Source organism: Myotis myotis, unplaced genomic scaffold, assembly GCF_014108235.1.
Source record: "Myotis myotis isolate mMyoMyo1 unplaced genomic scaffold, mMyoMyo1.p scaffold_m19_p_1, whole genome shotgun sequence".
Lineage (NCBI taxonomy): Eukaryota > Metazoa > Chordata > Mammalia > Chiroptera > Vespertilionidae > Myotis > Myotis myotis.
In genome coordinates this window covers 106,604,111-106,618,970 of record NW_023416313.1, presented here as the reverse complement: position 1 = coordinate 106,618,970, position 14,860 = coordinate 106,604,111, and the positions used below count along the sequence as shown (strand labels likewise).

Here is a 14,860-nt window from a genome sequence, read left to right as displayed (position 1 = left end):
CAGAGAGACAGAGAGAGGAGATATGAATCTCAGAAATAACAATCGGTTTTGCCTTATTCTACTGGTCAGACAGGCCACCTGGTGCAATGTTGGAGGAAATATGGACACTGGGAGGCAAGGATCATTGGGCACATCTTAGAGGATTGCTACCTCAGGTGCTATTAATAACAACTAGCCAGGACAACAGGTATAAATGAGGACAGTCCCAGACAAATGAAGGTTTATGGTCACCTTACCTTTACTCACCTTACCTTTATCACATTAGAGAGTAATTTTCTATCTATAAAATTATTTATTTCTATGACTAAGTTCCTAAAATTCCATAATAATTGCCACAATCCTGCCCTCCTCACTCCCACCAAATTCATCTCATGACATTGCTGTGGAAGCCATTAGCAGTGAACAACTAGTGGTTTCCAACAAGTTCCCTTCTCTTCTATTGCAAATACTGGATTGTTGCTCCTCTCTGTCCCTCACCATTTCACCCAGGCCCTCCAAAATTCATATGTATGTCTTCAGAAGTCTTGGAGGTTCATGAATAATAAGAGTTCCAGGCTCCTTGCAAAACATTAATAATATTAAAAATAAAGTACTCTACAATTTAAATAGTCTTGATAAGACTAACCCTGAAATTATAACCATAATATTTTCTTTTTTTAATTAAATCACTTTATTTCATGAAAAAAATTTAGATGGACTGAACAGAACAACACCTTTTAAAAAAATAAAATGTTTATCTTAGGAAATTTGCTTCACTAAAACCATGCTGTAAATAAAATTCATCAAAATAATTACCTTGCTCAACACTTCATTCTAAAGTGGTATAGAGATTTAGTTCTGGTTTAGAGAACCAACCAGTCATTTTGTGAGAATAAACTCTGGCAAACTTACCCCTATTTATGTAAGAATTTCATTTGTTTATAATTTAGAAACTAGTTTCATTTTAAGCATCTATCCCCCAAGTATTGTTTTTAAAATGAATTGTCAAATTTCAATTTTTAACAAGCCCTTTTGGGCTAGCAATAATACCCCTTATCAAATCAGCAGCTGATTTGCACAGAAATTAATAGTTTAATTATTCTTTGAGAAGTTGTCTTTTTAAAAGAAGCATTAGAATAACTAGCACTGTTATTGGTCCCCACTGTTTTTGGTTAACAGGTTAAATGACACACACAAATAACACACCCTAAAAAAAACCAAATATTTATGCCATTAATCTAAATAATTCCCTGATTTTATATGCAAGAGAATTTATATTCAAGAGGCCACTTGAATGAAGACCATTCTTATATTTGTATCAATCTGGCAATTTAAAAAGTTTATCCCAAGGTTTTCCCTAGAACGAGGACTGGCAGGTTTAATGCTTCTGTTCTAAGTCATGCTTATTACAAAACTGCAAAATTTGAGTTCACTCCCTTTCTTTCTCATCAAAAACTGACTTTACCCTAAAGACACCAACAATGAATTATGTACATGAGGCCACATGTCACTCAACATGAACACTCATGGTTATTTGCAGGAAAGTTTTAAAAATTGCTCAAAATGTTTTTGATGTGGTTCCAAAATCAAGTTTCAGCTGAACAATTTTACTAATGTACCTAGTAGTTTTAAATGTGTAATATAAATTTGCAGGGAAACAAATGGTGTCATCAGGTTTTACTGTGAGCTACAAACCTTACCCAGCCAGAAACCTTTGTATTTAAGATGGTAGGAAAGACATTCCTCAATTAGGCAAGAAGGGTTCTCATTCAACCCTTCTCTGCTGAGTTTTTAGAACCTTCTGCTAGCATATCCACCACTTCCACCACCAGATCCATATCCACCACCATAGGGGCTGCCCGAGCTTCTTCCACCAAAACTGCCTCCCTTCATGGGTTTATAATTTGATTGCTGTTGTTCACTGTAATTTCCAAAATCATTATAGTTTCCACCTCCACCATAGTTACCACCAAAATTTCCCCCTTCATTGTAACCATCGTCTCCACCACCGCCACCATATCCACCACCCTGGTTTCCATATCCGGGTCCACCACCACCATAGCTTCCTCTACTGCTATAACCAGGACCACCACCATCGTTGCCACCATCACCTCCAAATCCATTATATCCACCATCACCTCCTCCATAATTACCTCTGCTGCCACCTCCACCACCATCGCCTCCTCTTTGTGATCCAGCAGACTGCATTTCTTGTTTGGAAAGGGCCTTTTCCACTTCACAATTATGCCCATTAATAGTGTGGGATTTCTGAACAACAATTTTATCACCTATATCATGATCATCAAAAGTTACAAAAGCAGCCTAATAGGTTTGACTCAGTGAATAGAGCGTCAGTCTGTGGACTGAAGGGTCCCAGGTTCGATTCCGGTCAAGGGCATGTGTCTTGGTTGCGGGCACATCCCCAGTGCGGGGTGTGCAGGAGTCCTGCAGCTGATTGATGTTTCTCTCATGGGTGTTTCTGATTCTCTATCCCTCTCGCTTCCTCTCTGTAAAAATCAATAAAATATTTTTTTTTTAAAAAGTTACAAAAGCAAATCCTCTTTTTTTCCTACTCTGCCTGTCCTCCATAACTTCTATGATTTCAATCTTGCCATAGTTTTCAAAGTAGGCTCTCAAATTATATTCTTCTGTATCTTCTTTAACACCACCAGCAAAGCTTTTCTTCACTGTTAAATGGGCACCAGGCTTTACAGAATCCTCTCTAGAAACAGCTCTCTTTGGTTCCACTACACTCCCATCAACCTTGTGTGGTCCAGCACACATTGCTGCATCCACCTCTTCAACACAAAAATAAGTCACAAAACCAAATACCAGGGAACATTTTGTTTGGGGGTCTCTCATCACCACACAATCTGTGAGTGTGCCCCATTTCCACCACTTAAAATGTTCTCTTAAACTGTCATCTGTAGTTTCAAAGCTCAGACCACCAATAAACAGTTTTCTCAACTGCTCTGGTTCCTTAGGATCATGGCCCTCCATTTTGAGACCCGACTCGCCTCTTCCAACTCGAGTTTAATATGGGACCCCATAATATTTTCTATGATAGATCAATCTACCGGGGAGGGAAACACTAAAATCTAAACAGGATTTACTAATAATTATTGGCGTTTCCTACCCTGGGCATTTTTGTTCAACAGTTAATTTGACCATTATGTTATCTTAATAACTTCAAAATGAACTTGGCCCTGGTGCTAAAGTCAACTCTAACTCACCTTCTAAGTTTTTATAGAACAAGTACTAAAGCAGAGGCAACATGTCTAGGTTAAGGGTTTGGTTATTAAGGTTAATTGATTCTACTTTGTTCTGGAATATATAACACTAAATATTAAGCAGATCCAGCTATACCTTGATACAAGACAAAAAGAAAAATAATAGTGAATGGTACCATATTATTATTTATTAAAACTGAGTTAAGTAAACCAAGCGAGAAAAACAATCTTTTGCTCCAATAACCATTGAAGTACAGGCAACAAAAATAAATAATTGTAGACATTAGAATTATTCAAGAGAAATTCAAACTATTCTTTTTTACCCTGTGCATATTACTATCTGTTCAGAGGTGAGCTCATTAAAGCTCGAGAATGTAATGGCTGTCTCAAATATAACAATAACCTTCAGCATACCATAGTCAGAGTGGTAGTTTGGGAGTCAAGCTTAAGAGACCAGAGAGTCCATTCATGATTCAGTGCCATCAATATGTTGTTATGCTGAGAAAAGAGAAAGAAATTGATATTGAGAGAGAGAAAAAAAAACAAGCAGAGACTATACCTCTTTCCTCTTAATTGTTTGTTCAACCTCATGACAGGGATCAAGCACTAACTAGAAGAAGAATGAAAATGACTATATACTTCCCATGAAAGTCAAGCAAGAAACAAGAGGGTGGTGAAGGCCTAGGGCAGGGGCGGGGGAAACTAGAAGGGGTCAATGGGGGAAAAAGTGGAGCACATGTAATATTTTCAATAATAAAGATTAAAAAAAGAAAAGAAACAATGAGCTGGGAGAAATAGAAATAAAGAAGTTTACTGATGTCTATCATGATTCATAAAATTTCCAGAACATCTTGACAAGCCCTGTTAGTAAGGATAAAGAAATTTGTTTGACCAAGATACATTAAATTGCTTTCCTTCTTTCTCCTTTCAGTTGTGTTGGGAAAACAAGTTGGTTGCTATTTTCTAATTTTTTCCCCTGTTGATAGTATATCTTTCCATAATTTGTAAGTACAGATCCTTCTTCTCCTTTCAGTTTTAAAACAAACCTCCTGGCATTTGAAGCTGACTTCGCCTTGCTGAAGGCTGGGTAATTCCTCAGACAGTAGACTGTCTCATTAGTTACTTGAATGTTGTTTTCCTTAGTGGAGTCATGTCAACAAATGATTTGTTCTTGCTCATTTATTCCCCTCTAGTTCAGAGACCACTATTGATTTATCCTAACTTAAGTCAATTTACTCCAAAATTTTTCTAGCTGTAATTTGGGAATATTCTTTTTGGTGCACAGAACACGCACCATGAATCACATTTATATGTGTCTTTAATCTTAGACCTTTAAGCACCCATTAGAGTTATTCTTGTTTCTCTCTTGTTTTTGCAACACGCATACACACACACAAATTATTTAATGGGGAAGTAAACTGTAAACTTCCTCTTTGACTAGAATAGGTCATAGAATACTAGTAGATATTGCCACGCAAAGAAAATGTTTTGGGACTTTATAAACTGCAGAAAGGAAAGGAGTATTCACTCCTATTTGAAAGAAATTGAAAACTAACGTTATCCCTTAGGTTGTGTTTCCTAATCAAACTAAGTTACTTTTCTACTCTGTTCAAAATTTCCCAGTTTTTCGGTCTAGATTTTCTGGACTTTATAATAATATACCTTGTTCTTAGGCTGATTTTCTAATTATGTACACAAATTCAATAAAAGTAGCTGTTGCCCATCAAACATAGTCCATATTGTCCTTCACTACTGGATGTCACAAGCTATATGGAGTGGAAACCGGTGCCAAGACAGATATGGTCCATTGTGTTTTCACATTTCCTTCCCATGTGCACATTAAATTATTGCATTCATGTAACAAATATGGGTGGAGTACCTGGTATATGCTAGATAGTAAAAAGACAAAGAAACAACATCCTTACTCTCCAGGCAAATACAACTTCTGAAATTTTCAGTGTAGTTTATTTTATTTTATATCTTAACTTAGTGGTTTTCAAACATTCTTAGCTGGATTACTTTTTTTTTTTTTTTTTTGCAAATCTAATATGCCTGAATATATATGACATCTATAAATGGAAAATCTGAGTTAGCAGCAGGCTCAGTGGAGGGCAGCCCATCTGGAACCCTGACACTGAGCCTCCAAAGCAGATGATGACGCACCTCTGAGGACTGTGGGGCCTCATAAGCTCCTTTAAATCCAGAGACATAGCCACTCTGCTTATATTTTAGGTTAAAAAAAAAAGTGAGTTCGAGGCACTGTATAACTCATGGAGAGCCACCAGCCAGCCAGTGGCATACCCAGAACTATTCATGTCTCCTAACCCTCAGGTTCTGGGTTCTTCCCAGGGAGCCATACCACTCTTACTTTGAGTAACGTTGATACTTTGTCAGAAATATTTCTGTTTGTAAATATTTGCCTTGTAAGGCTTGATGAATTCTTAAGATAGATTTGATTACATCCTAGAAGAAGAAGAAAAGCTTTCAAAATTGCTCATCTCTGATGTTAGACCTTAAGTTGACTTTTAAAAGCCTGGTCTCTTCCATAAAATAAATGAATGAGAAGAGGGTGGTTCATCAGCCCCTCCCAGAGGAAAGGAAAGATTTATTCACCTTCAAATCACTGAAAGGAATTCCTATTACTTTTACCTCTCCTAGAAAGCAGCAATCCTGCATACTTCCAGGAAAATAAATAATGAAATGACAATGTTGTGTGCCCAAGGCTGCTCTCCTTCCCAGACGATTTCTCTTCTATTGCTTTGCCCTTTTGTACTCTTTCCCTACCTTCTCACATCCTCTTTCAATACCTACAGTGAAGTTATCCCACAACCACCCCCACCCTTTTGCCCTCTCCTATGCCTCACTGCTAATAACACATTATTCCCATTGTTAAGAATACAATGGCAGCTGGGACACAGTGGTGAGAACAGGAATAATGCCTCCCACTACATCATTGCTCATTATTGATCATAGCTATGCACATAACTGAACTACTATAAAAATTAATTTGAGCTGTCTTCATCTCTAGCTTTTAATCAAAATAAAGCATTCTTTCTCCCTTCATTAATTAGTATATATTCATAGCCAGGAGTCTAGCAGAATTTTAAAAAGTCAATTCTGATTCTTTATTTAAAATAAAAACATTATTCAATTTTAAAATAAAGAAAGAAAAGAAAAACAATAACTGTTACCCCATGCTATGCTGGTAAAACCTTAAGCCCAACTTCCTGAGGTACATTGCTTTTATATTGTAGATATCAAAATGTTACCCTTACCATTACAGACTGATTAAAAGTGAGATTTTTATGGCATCCCAGCAGGCAGTCTGCTTTTAAAGATTGTTTTTAAATGAAGAGTGAAGAATAATGAATTACAAAGGCAGTTGGAACTATCAAAAAGTGCTTAATTTAAAAGCATTTCCCATAGTTGTGGTTCAAGATGCTAATACCCAGCTTAGATTACAACTTACCTGTATTAAATTTCTTAATCATTGCTATGTATACTGTTCAAAGAGGCCAAAAGAGTGTCTGATAATTGCTTTCTTTTTTGTTTTTAATATACTTTTAATTCCTTGAAACAGCCAATCAAATATATAACAGATTGCTTCAAAATCTGTTGTGTTAGCCCAGACACTGTGGCTCAATGGTTGAGCCTTGACTCCTGAACCAGAAGGTCATGGTTCAATTCCCAGTCAGGGCACATGCCTGGGGTGTGAGCTCAATCCCCAATAGGAGGTGTGCAGGAGGCAACCTATCAATGATTCTCTCTCATCATTGGTGTTTCTATCTTCTTTTCCTCTCCCTTCCTCTCTATGAAATCAATAAAATATGAAATCAATCATATTTTTCAAAGAATCTATAGTGTTAGGTAGCTAATATATTTTGGAAATTTTCCGAACAATATTCAGAAACCATGGACCTTAAAATCCTTGATGTATTAACCCTTATTGCACAGTTATCTGATGTAAGGAATAGCTTCTTGTTTTTTATATTTGCTTAAAATAAGTCATAACATCATTTTTTCATAAAAGTGTTCACTATGTTAATGATTTTGTTTTACAACTGCACACAAAATTTTTCATAATTTTGCTATCCCTGCTGATTTAACATCATATATGTACAAATTAGGCCTCTCTAAATGTTTTTGAATATGGGAAAAGAAGCCATGTTATGTTTACAGTAAAACAATATTAAAACAGACCCAACCTATGTTATGTAAAGTAGCCTTATAATAAAGAAAAAAGAATATCGAGTCATCCAAATGCATTGACAATGCCATAGGACTTTGTTACACATAAGGATATGTCCCAAGACCTTCATCAGTCCCAACTCTGTGAATATACTAAAGCAAATCATTTCCTCCATAAAATTCAATGAGGTATTTAGATGATTACTTCAGACTTTTAATGATTCCATAAATATAAGACTGGAGTCATTTGTAAAACTATTAAAATGAATTCTGCCTCTAAAATAAACTCACCACTACATTACATCCTGTCATTACTGTAGTAATGTAACACAAAATTAACTAAGTTTCTACGTTCTGATAGCTTAAATTGAGCCCTGCCCAGGCAGGTATGGACAAGTGCTTGTGTGGGAGCTGAAATCCACTTGCCAAGCTGAGTACTGCACACAGCTGTAGTTAGCATCAGCCTAACCTTTTTCTAATTCTCACAAAGGCTCTATAGATCCTACTGATGACCCTACTTCTACTAACTCTGGACCAGCCAAGATTGGCAATAAATCATATAGTTAGAGCCCGGATTGTTTTTCCTCATCTACCTGTTAGCACTAACAGCGGTTCTCAACCTGTGGGTCGTGACCCCTTTGGGGGTCGAACGACCCTTTCACAGGGGCCACCTAAGACTATCGGAAAACACATATATAATTACATATTGTTTTGTGATTAATCACTATGCTTTAATTATGTTCAATTTGTAACAATGAAATTGGGGGTCACCACAACATGAGGAACTGTATTAAAGGGTGGCGGCATTAGGAAGGTTGAGAACCACTGGTTTAGAAGGAAAAAGCAAGTACCTGGAATCCTAGCTTGGGGCAAGATGGCTGCTGACTATCTTACTCCTGTGTAAGGATTCTGAACAACCTAGGCAGACAGATGCTTGGATTGTTCAGCCTCTCCTTCCATCTCCCAAGGGAGGGTGAGTGGATGGGCCACTCTCTGTGGTACCAGGTAACATAGCTCATAGACCTGCACTGAAGAGGATATGAGAACTGGAATAGTGCCTTGTGTATTCTCAGGGATGAGTTCTCCCCCTAAAAAAGGTGATGCTAAATACAGGCCAGTTTATATTTGATCTATTTGAAAAATCAGTGGGGGTGAAAGGTTAGAGAGATGAGGACAGTAGTCTTCTCAGGTGCCCATGATACTGGCCAACAAGATCAAGGCAGGGAAAGCAGAGAATAAGGAGTCTTTCTGCAAGGGGTCTATCTTAGGATGTCATAAGAGCCTTAAGAGCTGAAGAAGTATAATAAGCATAGAAACCTGGAATGCAGTGAAGCTGGAACAGATCATCTCTGTGCCTTCTTGGCCCAAGGAACTGTGCCAAGGACACTAGGGAGGAAAAAAGGAAAAGAAACTTCCCTCCCCTCCTTTCAGTGGAGAGGGTGAGTGTGAGCACTATGGATACGGGATGACTGGGGCAGATTTCCAGGTAACGTTCCCCAGGCACTTCCAAGTACACCTGGCCACAGGCCCCAGGGTGTTGAATGCCAGGAAAGGTGATATCACTCATACTAGAAGGCAAGTCAGGAACTTGAGCCAGATTACTTGAGGACTCATTTCCCAGGTTCTGGATCCAATCCCTGATCAAGGAGGAATAGGAGAAGAGGGAGTCTAAGGGTGGCAAGGGAAAGTTTCTGATCTTTTTCAAGGAACTCTGCCCTTAGAGACAAATGAGAGAAATCTCTAAGTTGCCAGACATACAGAGGCCCCAAAAGAACATTGCATGAACACCAAAGGTTTCAAATGGTGAGGGAACTATAATTGGAACTAAGAAAAGCTCTATTTTACTGGAGTTTTCTGAAGAGTTAGCTAAGCAATGAAGTTTCTAAGTTAATGTTTTATCTATGAGTATTAAAATGCAGCCACCAAATCTTTCTTCCTGAGTCTCTGAGATTGGTTTACATGTGTCCAGAGATTACAGAATTTGCTTCATTGGGAATATACAGGGGAGGGCAAAGTAGGTTTACCTACTTTGTGAATACGCAAAACACAGAGCTTATTCTTGTATTAGTATTCATTTATTATTTATTTGTATTATTTGTCTTCTTCTTCTTAAGAAGAATGTGCCATGTGACATTCTTTTGAGTTAATAACGCTATTATAATAATCATAACCTGCATGTCTTTTTCCACACGAACAACTATAAACCTCCTTTTGCCCAATCCCTGTACATTTCCTTTGATAAAATTAGAAATAAACTTTTTGGAAATTTCTGTTTGGAATAGGTCTATGTGGTGAATATGGGGCCTGACCAGGTAGACTGGTTAGATATTTGGTCTGAATGTATGGGACAGTGAAAATCTCTACATTTAATCATTTTCAGGATGGCCCAACATTCCCATGTGCTAGTATACTGCAATGCAATGGTCTTGAAAAAAATTAAACTAAACTATTGGTATAAATATTATTGTTTTAAATTACTAACATCTCTATTTCAGGAATAAATTGTTTTGGCTTAGGTCTGAATCACATCTGACAAAAAGATGGGAACCAAGGGGAACATGAAGCTTAGGCTGACAGCTATGCTATGAGTAACCAAGTCCTGTGTCTTCCAGCATTCATGAAACTGCAGGCAAACTTATGAATTTGCAAACAGGATAAAACCTTAGACCCATCACTGTAATTTGGGGGTTCTCTGTGTTCCCCTGGAGAAAATGGAATTTTTTGTTTTTATTGTTATCTCAGAAAGTTTAGACTTGAATGATGCTGACAAGATGCCCTTGGAGCCATTTCTAAGAAGCTGGATCCAAGGTTCAAAAATGAAAAAAGAAAAGGAAGTGGAGACTTTAAAGCTTAAAAAGCAACATTGCAATTTAAACTCAAGCTGGAGAGCTGAGAGGTAATACAGCATATATTAAAATTAGCTGACAAAGGGAAAAGCAGTAGTTAGTAAAAGCAAAGAATTAAATAACAAGCTCTTGAACCTAGTAAAAGCTGAGATAAATTAAACCATTAATCTCCAGACACACTTGTGACCTCTTCTCTTTGAACCTCATTCTTTGTCTAATTCGTGGGCCCTGGTTTCTCTCTGTCACCTGACATTCCTTTTAGACTCACAACCCCATCTAGGGGCTTGAAATAGACTATCAACTGCCAGCAAGAGATTTTTTTTTTTTGCATGTATTTAATTTGTTTTTATATTACCTTGATTTCTGAGCTACCTCAGAAAACTATAAAATGTGATGGCTGGGAAGGAGAGGAATGAGTAAATGCGAGAGAGAAAATTCATCAAGCTTATGCCTCTTGTTGTATAGATGAGGAAAGAAAGAGCTAGAGAAATTAGAATATATTATCCAAGTTGAGATTGCTGTATTTGCATCTCATTATGAAAATCCAGGAATTCATATCACAGAGCCCTCTGAAAGCAAGTCATCACTTCAGTTAAAGAAAGACAAGTATCACATGATCTCACTCATATGTGGAATCTAATAAACAAAATAAACTGTTGAAAAAAAATGGATCCAAAGACATAGAAGCATGGAACAGACTGCCAAATCTCAGAGGGAAGGTAAGGGTGGGGAGAGATTAACCAGGGAATTTATATGCATACTAGTGCCCCGGTGCACGGATTCGTGCACATTGAAAGGAAATTAATTAGAAGGTGGCCAGGGGGGAGGGACTGGATGAGATGGGCTGGACATGCCCTGGAGCCAACCTCTTGCAGTCCCTCCCCGGCTGGCTGCACCTGGGGTGGAGTGCGAGAGGTCCCTCTGGCAGGTGGGGATCAGGCTGAAACCAGCTCTCCAACATCCCTCGAGGGGTCCTAGAGTGCAAGAGGGCACTCTGCAAAGTTGCTGTAGTACAGAGTGTGGAATGCAAACACCAGTGTACAGTAAACCAGATTCCAGCCGACAGTGCCCCAGCAACAACATAACCCATGGCCGAAGTTGGAACTGCATGGCCCCGCAAGGAATCGGGCTCCCTTCTCTCTGGTTTTGAGGTGCGTCACCCAAGAACTGCTGCTGCCAAGTTACTGCAGCTCGGCAGCTCCTGCGTTGAGCATCTGCCCCCTGGTGCTCAGTGCGTGTCATAGCTACTGGTCAGATGGACATTTAGCACATTAGCCTTTTATATAGAGAGATATGCAGAGCCCATGGGCACAAACAATAGTGTAGTGAAGGCCTGGGAGGGGCAAGTGTGGGGTAAATGGGGTTACTGGGAGAAAGGGGGAGGGAACATCTGTAATACTTTCAACAATAAAGATAATTTATTTTTAAAGAAAGCAAGTCATCACTTCTGATGTCTTTATTTGACAGTATCATTGAATTATTTTGGCAAATATTCCTGTTTTTCTAATATGGTCTTCAGATTAAAGTTGCTTAACTTTGAACTATAGAAACTTACATTTAAGATCTTTTTGAGACTTGAAGACTTTTTAAAGAGTTTTTGTTTATAGTATTATTTATTCTAATAATGAAAATTATAAAATGTTATATTTTAAATAGTTTTTTTAAACTGGGCTAAAAATTGTGAGAAATTTTAAAAGGATGCCATGCAGTGAAGAAGGATCAGACTTTTCAAACAATCAGCCCCAGATCTCTCCCCATGTTCCAATCTCCCCAAACATAGACAACTTTAGGTGTTTTCTAGGTCTCTTCTGGTCTATAGTTTTCAGCATATCTCAATATCTATTAGTATTCTTCAGTGTCAGTTTCTTTTTCTATTCACCATTCTACCTCCAACATCACAAAATAACACTCATGTAGTAATTTGCAGGAGTGATACTAGGCACCCATGATTGTCACCACTGCTTGGTCAAATGTCTTTCCTAGCCTCTTTTTCTTTTATTCTTTTTCTGTAACTATCTTTTGCTTGGTGCTTTGGACTAAATCTACCAACTCTCCAACCTTAGCTCAAAATCCATCCCATCTGATTGTCCATTTTAACTTACTGAATCAGTCTTCCAGGCTTCAGAGCAAACAGTACTAGGGACTTAAGACAGGAAGACACCACCAGCAGTCTAGCTCTTTGTCCTCTCAGAGGTCATTCTGAAGACACTTCACTTGAAGACAGTAGGTATCCTCTTACATTTTCTTCCTTTTCTTAGGGCCTTATAGTCCTCCTTCAAATATTTGTTTTATCCATGCCAACTATAAGATCGTTTTCCTCACAGAGAAGATGAAAGCCAGATTTGATTTGTGAATTCTTTCTCCCTTTTACCCTTTGGCTTTTTCCCATTAGTCCTGAGCAGGACATGTTACTTCTTTGACTTTTTAATCCCTAAATTTTTAAAAAGCCTTTTCAGTCTCATATTTTTTACAAGCCAACTCATGTGAAGATACAGACTTTCTGATTCTATTCTTAAAAGTCTGTGACAGTCACATTCATCCCTAGTCTTGTGCTCTTCCTTCTACCTTTTGTTCATGGTTTTAAAAACCTGAGCTCATCTGAGAATCCTCATTGTATCTATGCTGATTTTTTTTATTCTTCTTTTCCTTCTTCGTTATTTGTTTGTAATCATGTGGCAAAACTGCTTCTTTGATAATATTCTAAACTTTTAGCTCATTTCTATTTCAGGGATTCATACCATAATTATGCCCATTTATTTTCCTGTCAACTTTGTAAAATCTGAGTTCCTGTTTATCATGCCCAGTGTTCCTCTCACTGGTTATCATTCAGTCTGCATGCTTGCAGTCACAGACAGTAGGCAGAGAGTCAGAAAGACCTAGATTGTAATCCTATATTTTATTCATAACTTGACTGTGGAAACCATTATGTAACTTCTCTGAGGGGCAATTTTGTCATTTACTTTAATACCTACCTCATAAAATTAGTGGGAGAATTAGTGCAAAAAATATAGTGTATGTAAAATGACTACCATGTCGCTTTTATTTTTTTTTAATTTTATTTTCTTGTTTAAAGTATTACAAATAGTGGTACATATGTCTCCTTTTTTTCCCCATTGACCTTCCCCCGATCTCCCCTGCCCCCTTGCACATGCCCTTACCCCAACCCCCAGTGTCTTGTGTCCATTGGTTATGCTTATATGCATGCATGTAAGTCCTTTGATTGATCTCCTACCCCTCCCCCAACTCTCCCCAGCCTTCCCGCTGTAATTTAACAGTCTGTTTGATGCTTCTCTGCCTCTGTATCTACCTTTTTGTTCATTATGTTATAATATTCTTTATTATCTATAAATGAGTGAGATCATGTGGTATTTTTCTTTCACTGCCTGGCTTATTTCACTTAGCATAATGCTCTCCAGTTCCATCCATGCTGCTGCAAATGGTAAGAGTTCTTTCTTTTTTATAGCAGCGTAGTATTCCATTGTATAGATGTACCATAGTTTTCTAATCCACTCATCTGCTGATGGGCAGTTAGGCTGTTTCCAAATCTTAGCTATCATAAATTGTGCTGCTATGAACATAGGGGTACATATATCCTTTCCTATTGGTGTTTCTGTTTTCTTAGGATATATTCCTAGAAGTGGTATTACTGGGTCAAATGGGAGTTCCATTTTTAAATTTTTGAGGAGATACCATGTTGCTTTTAAATATCCTTCTTTACTCATCACTAGAAACGTCTCTTCTTAATCAGAGTTAAGTTCCAAGTAGCAAATCTCTTCATTAGTTGAATGAAGTTATTAGTATAACCAGTCAAGAACATGTCAAATGTTTTGGGTTTATAAGAGGTTTAGAATGTTATAATGGAAGTTTTTGTAATCTGATCATACAAACTAACCATCCATTCATTTGGCAAAATAATCAGTAGTAAAATTCCACTATAATATTATTTCTCTCTTTTCCTTCATTCCATGGCTCTTCTCATGGGCTTATTTATAATAACTAACACCAATATTCTTCATTCCTATCCTAACATGACTATTCTTTGGAATAACATATTCTGTCAACTGACTATATTTCAGTCCTGAGTTTCAAACCACCCATGTTTCCCTTTCACAAGTTTATTTTGTTGATACTCATATCTATACAATGCTAACAAGAAATCTGAGGACACAAGTAGCAGTCTTGATCTCTTCTTAAGGATTATATCATCTGCATGAAGCAACTTCTTCACTCTTTGCTTCAAGTTATATATGATATGATCATTATCCACTATTTTCACCAGTCTATCTGATTATTTTTCTCTTTCTTCCTTTATATTCAAGTTAACACCCTCTCCTTAAGTTAATTTGGCACAATCCACACATATCTCCTTCTATTTTTATGAAATGCACAAACCAAGAGTTCAATAGACTAGTATTTTAATCCACAGGACATAAATACAACTCCCATTAATGATATGTATATGCACTCTTCATTACCCAGGTCATCTCTCTTCGTATGCATCAATATTAAGTAGGACTAAGTCAATAAATTAAAAGCTGAACACTTAATTCCTTCTGCTTCTATAATGCTTACATATTTTACAGTGGGCATATTTTTCAGACAGTCTCTGGCTTCCAA

General features: G+C 37.5%; 1 protein-coding gene across 1 annotated transcript; it reads right to left on the bottom strand.

Moving 5' to 3' along the window:
• Positions 1 to 1,556: 1,556 nt before the first annotated feature.
• LOC118659071 (heterogeneous nuclear ribonucleoprotein A3-like) lies at positions 1,557 to 3,015 on the bottom strand. Its single transcript, XM_036315142.1, has 2 exons — positions 2,527 to 3,015; positions 1,557 to 2,301 (listed from the first exon to the last, which is right to left on the bottom strand). The coding sequence occupies exons 1-2, from the start codon at positions 2,977 to 2,979 to the stop codon at positions 1,771 to 1,773; spliced, it is 984 nt and encodes a 327-aa protein (XP_036171035.1). The 5' UTR covers positions 2,980 to 3,015; the 3' UTR covers positions 1,557 to 1,770.
• Between the last annotated feature and the right edge of the window lie 11,845 nt (positions 3,016 to 14,860).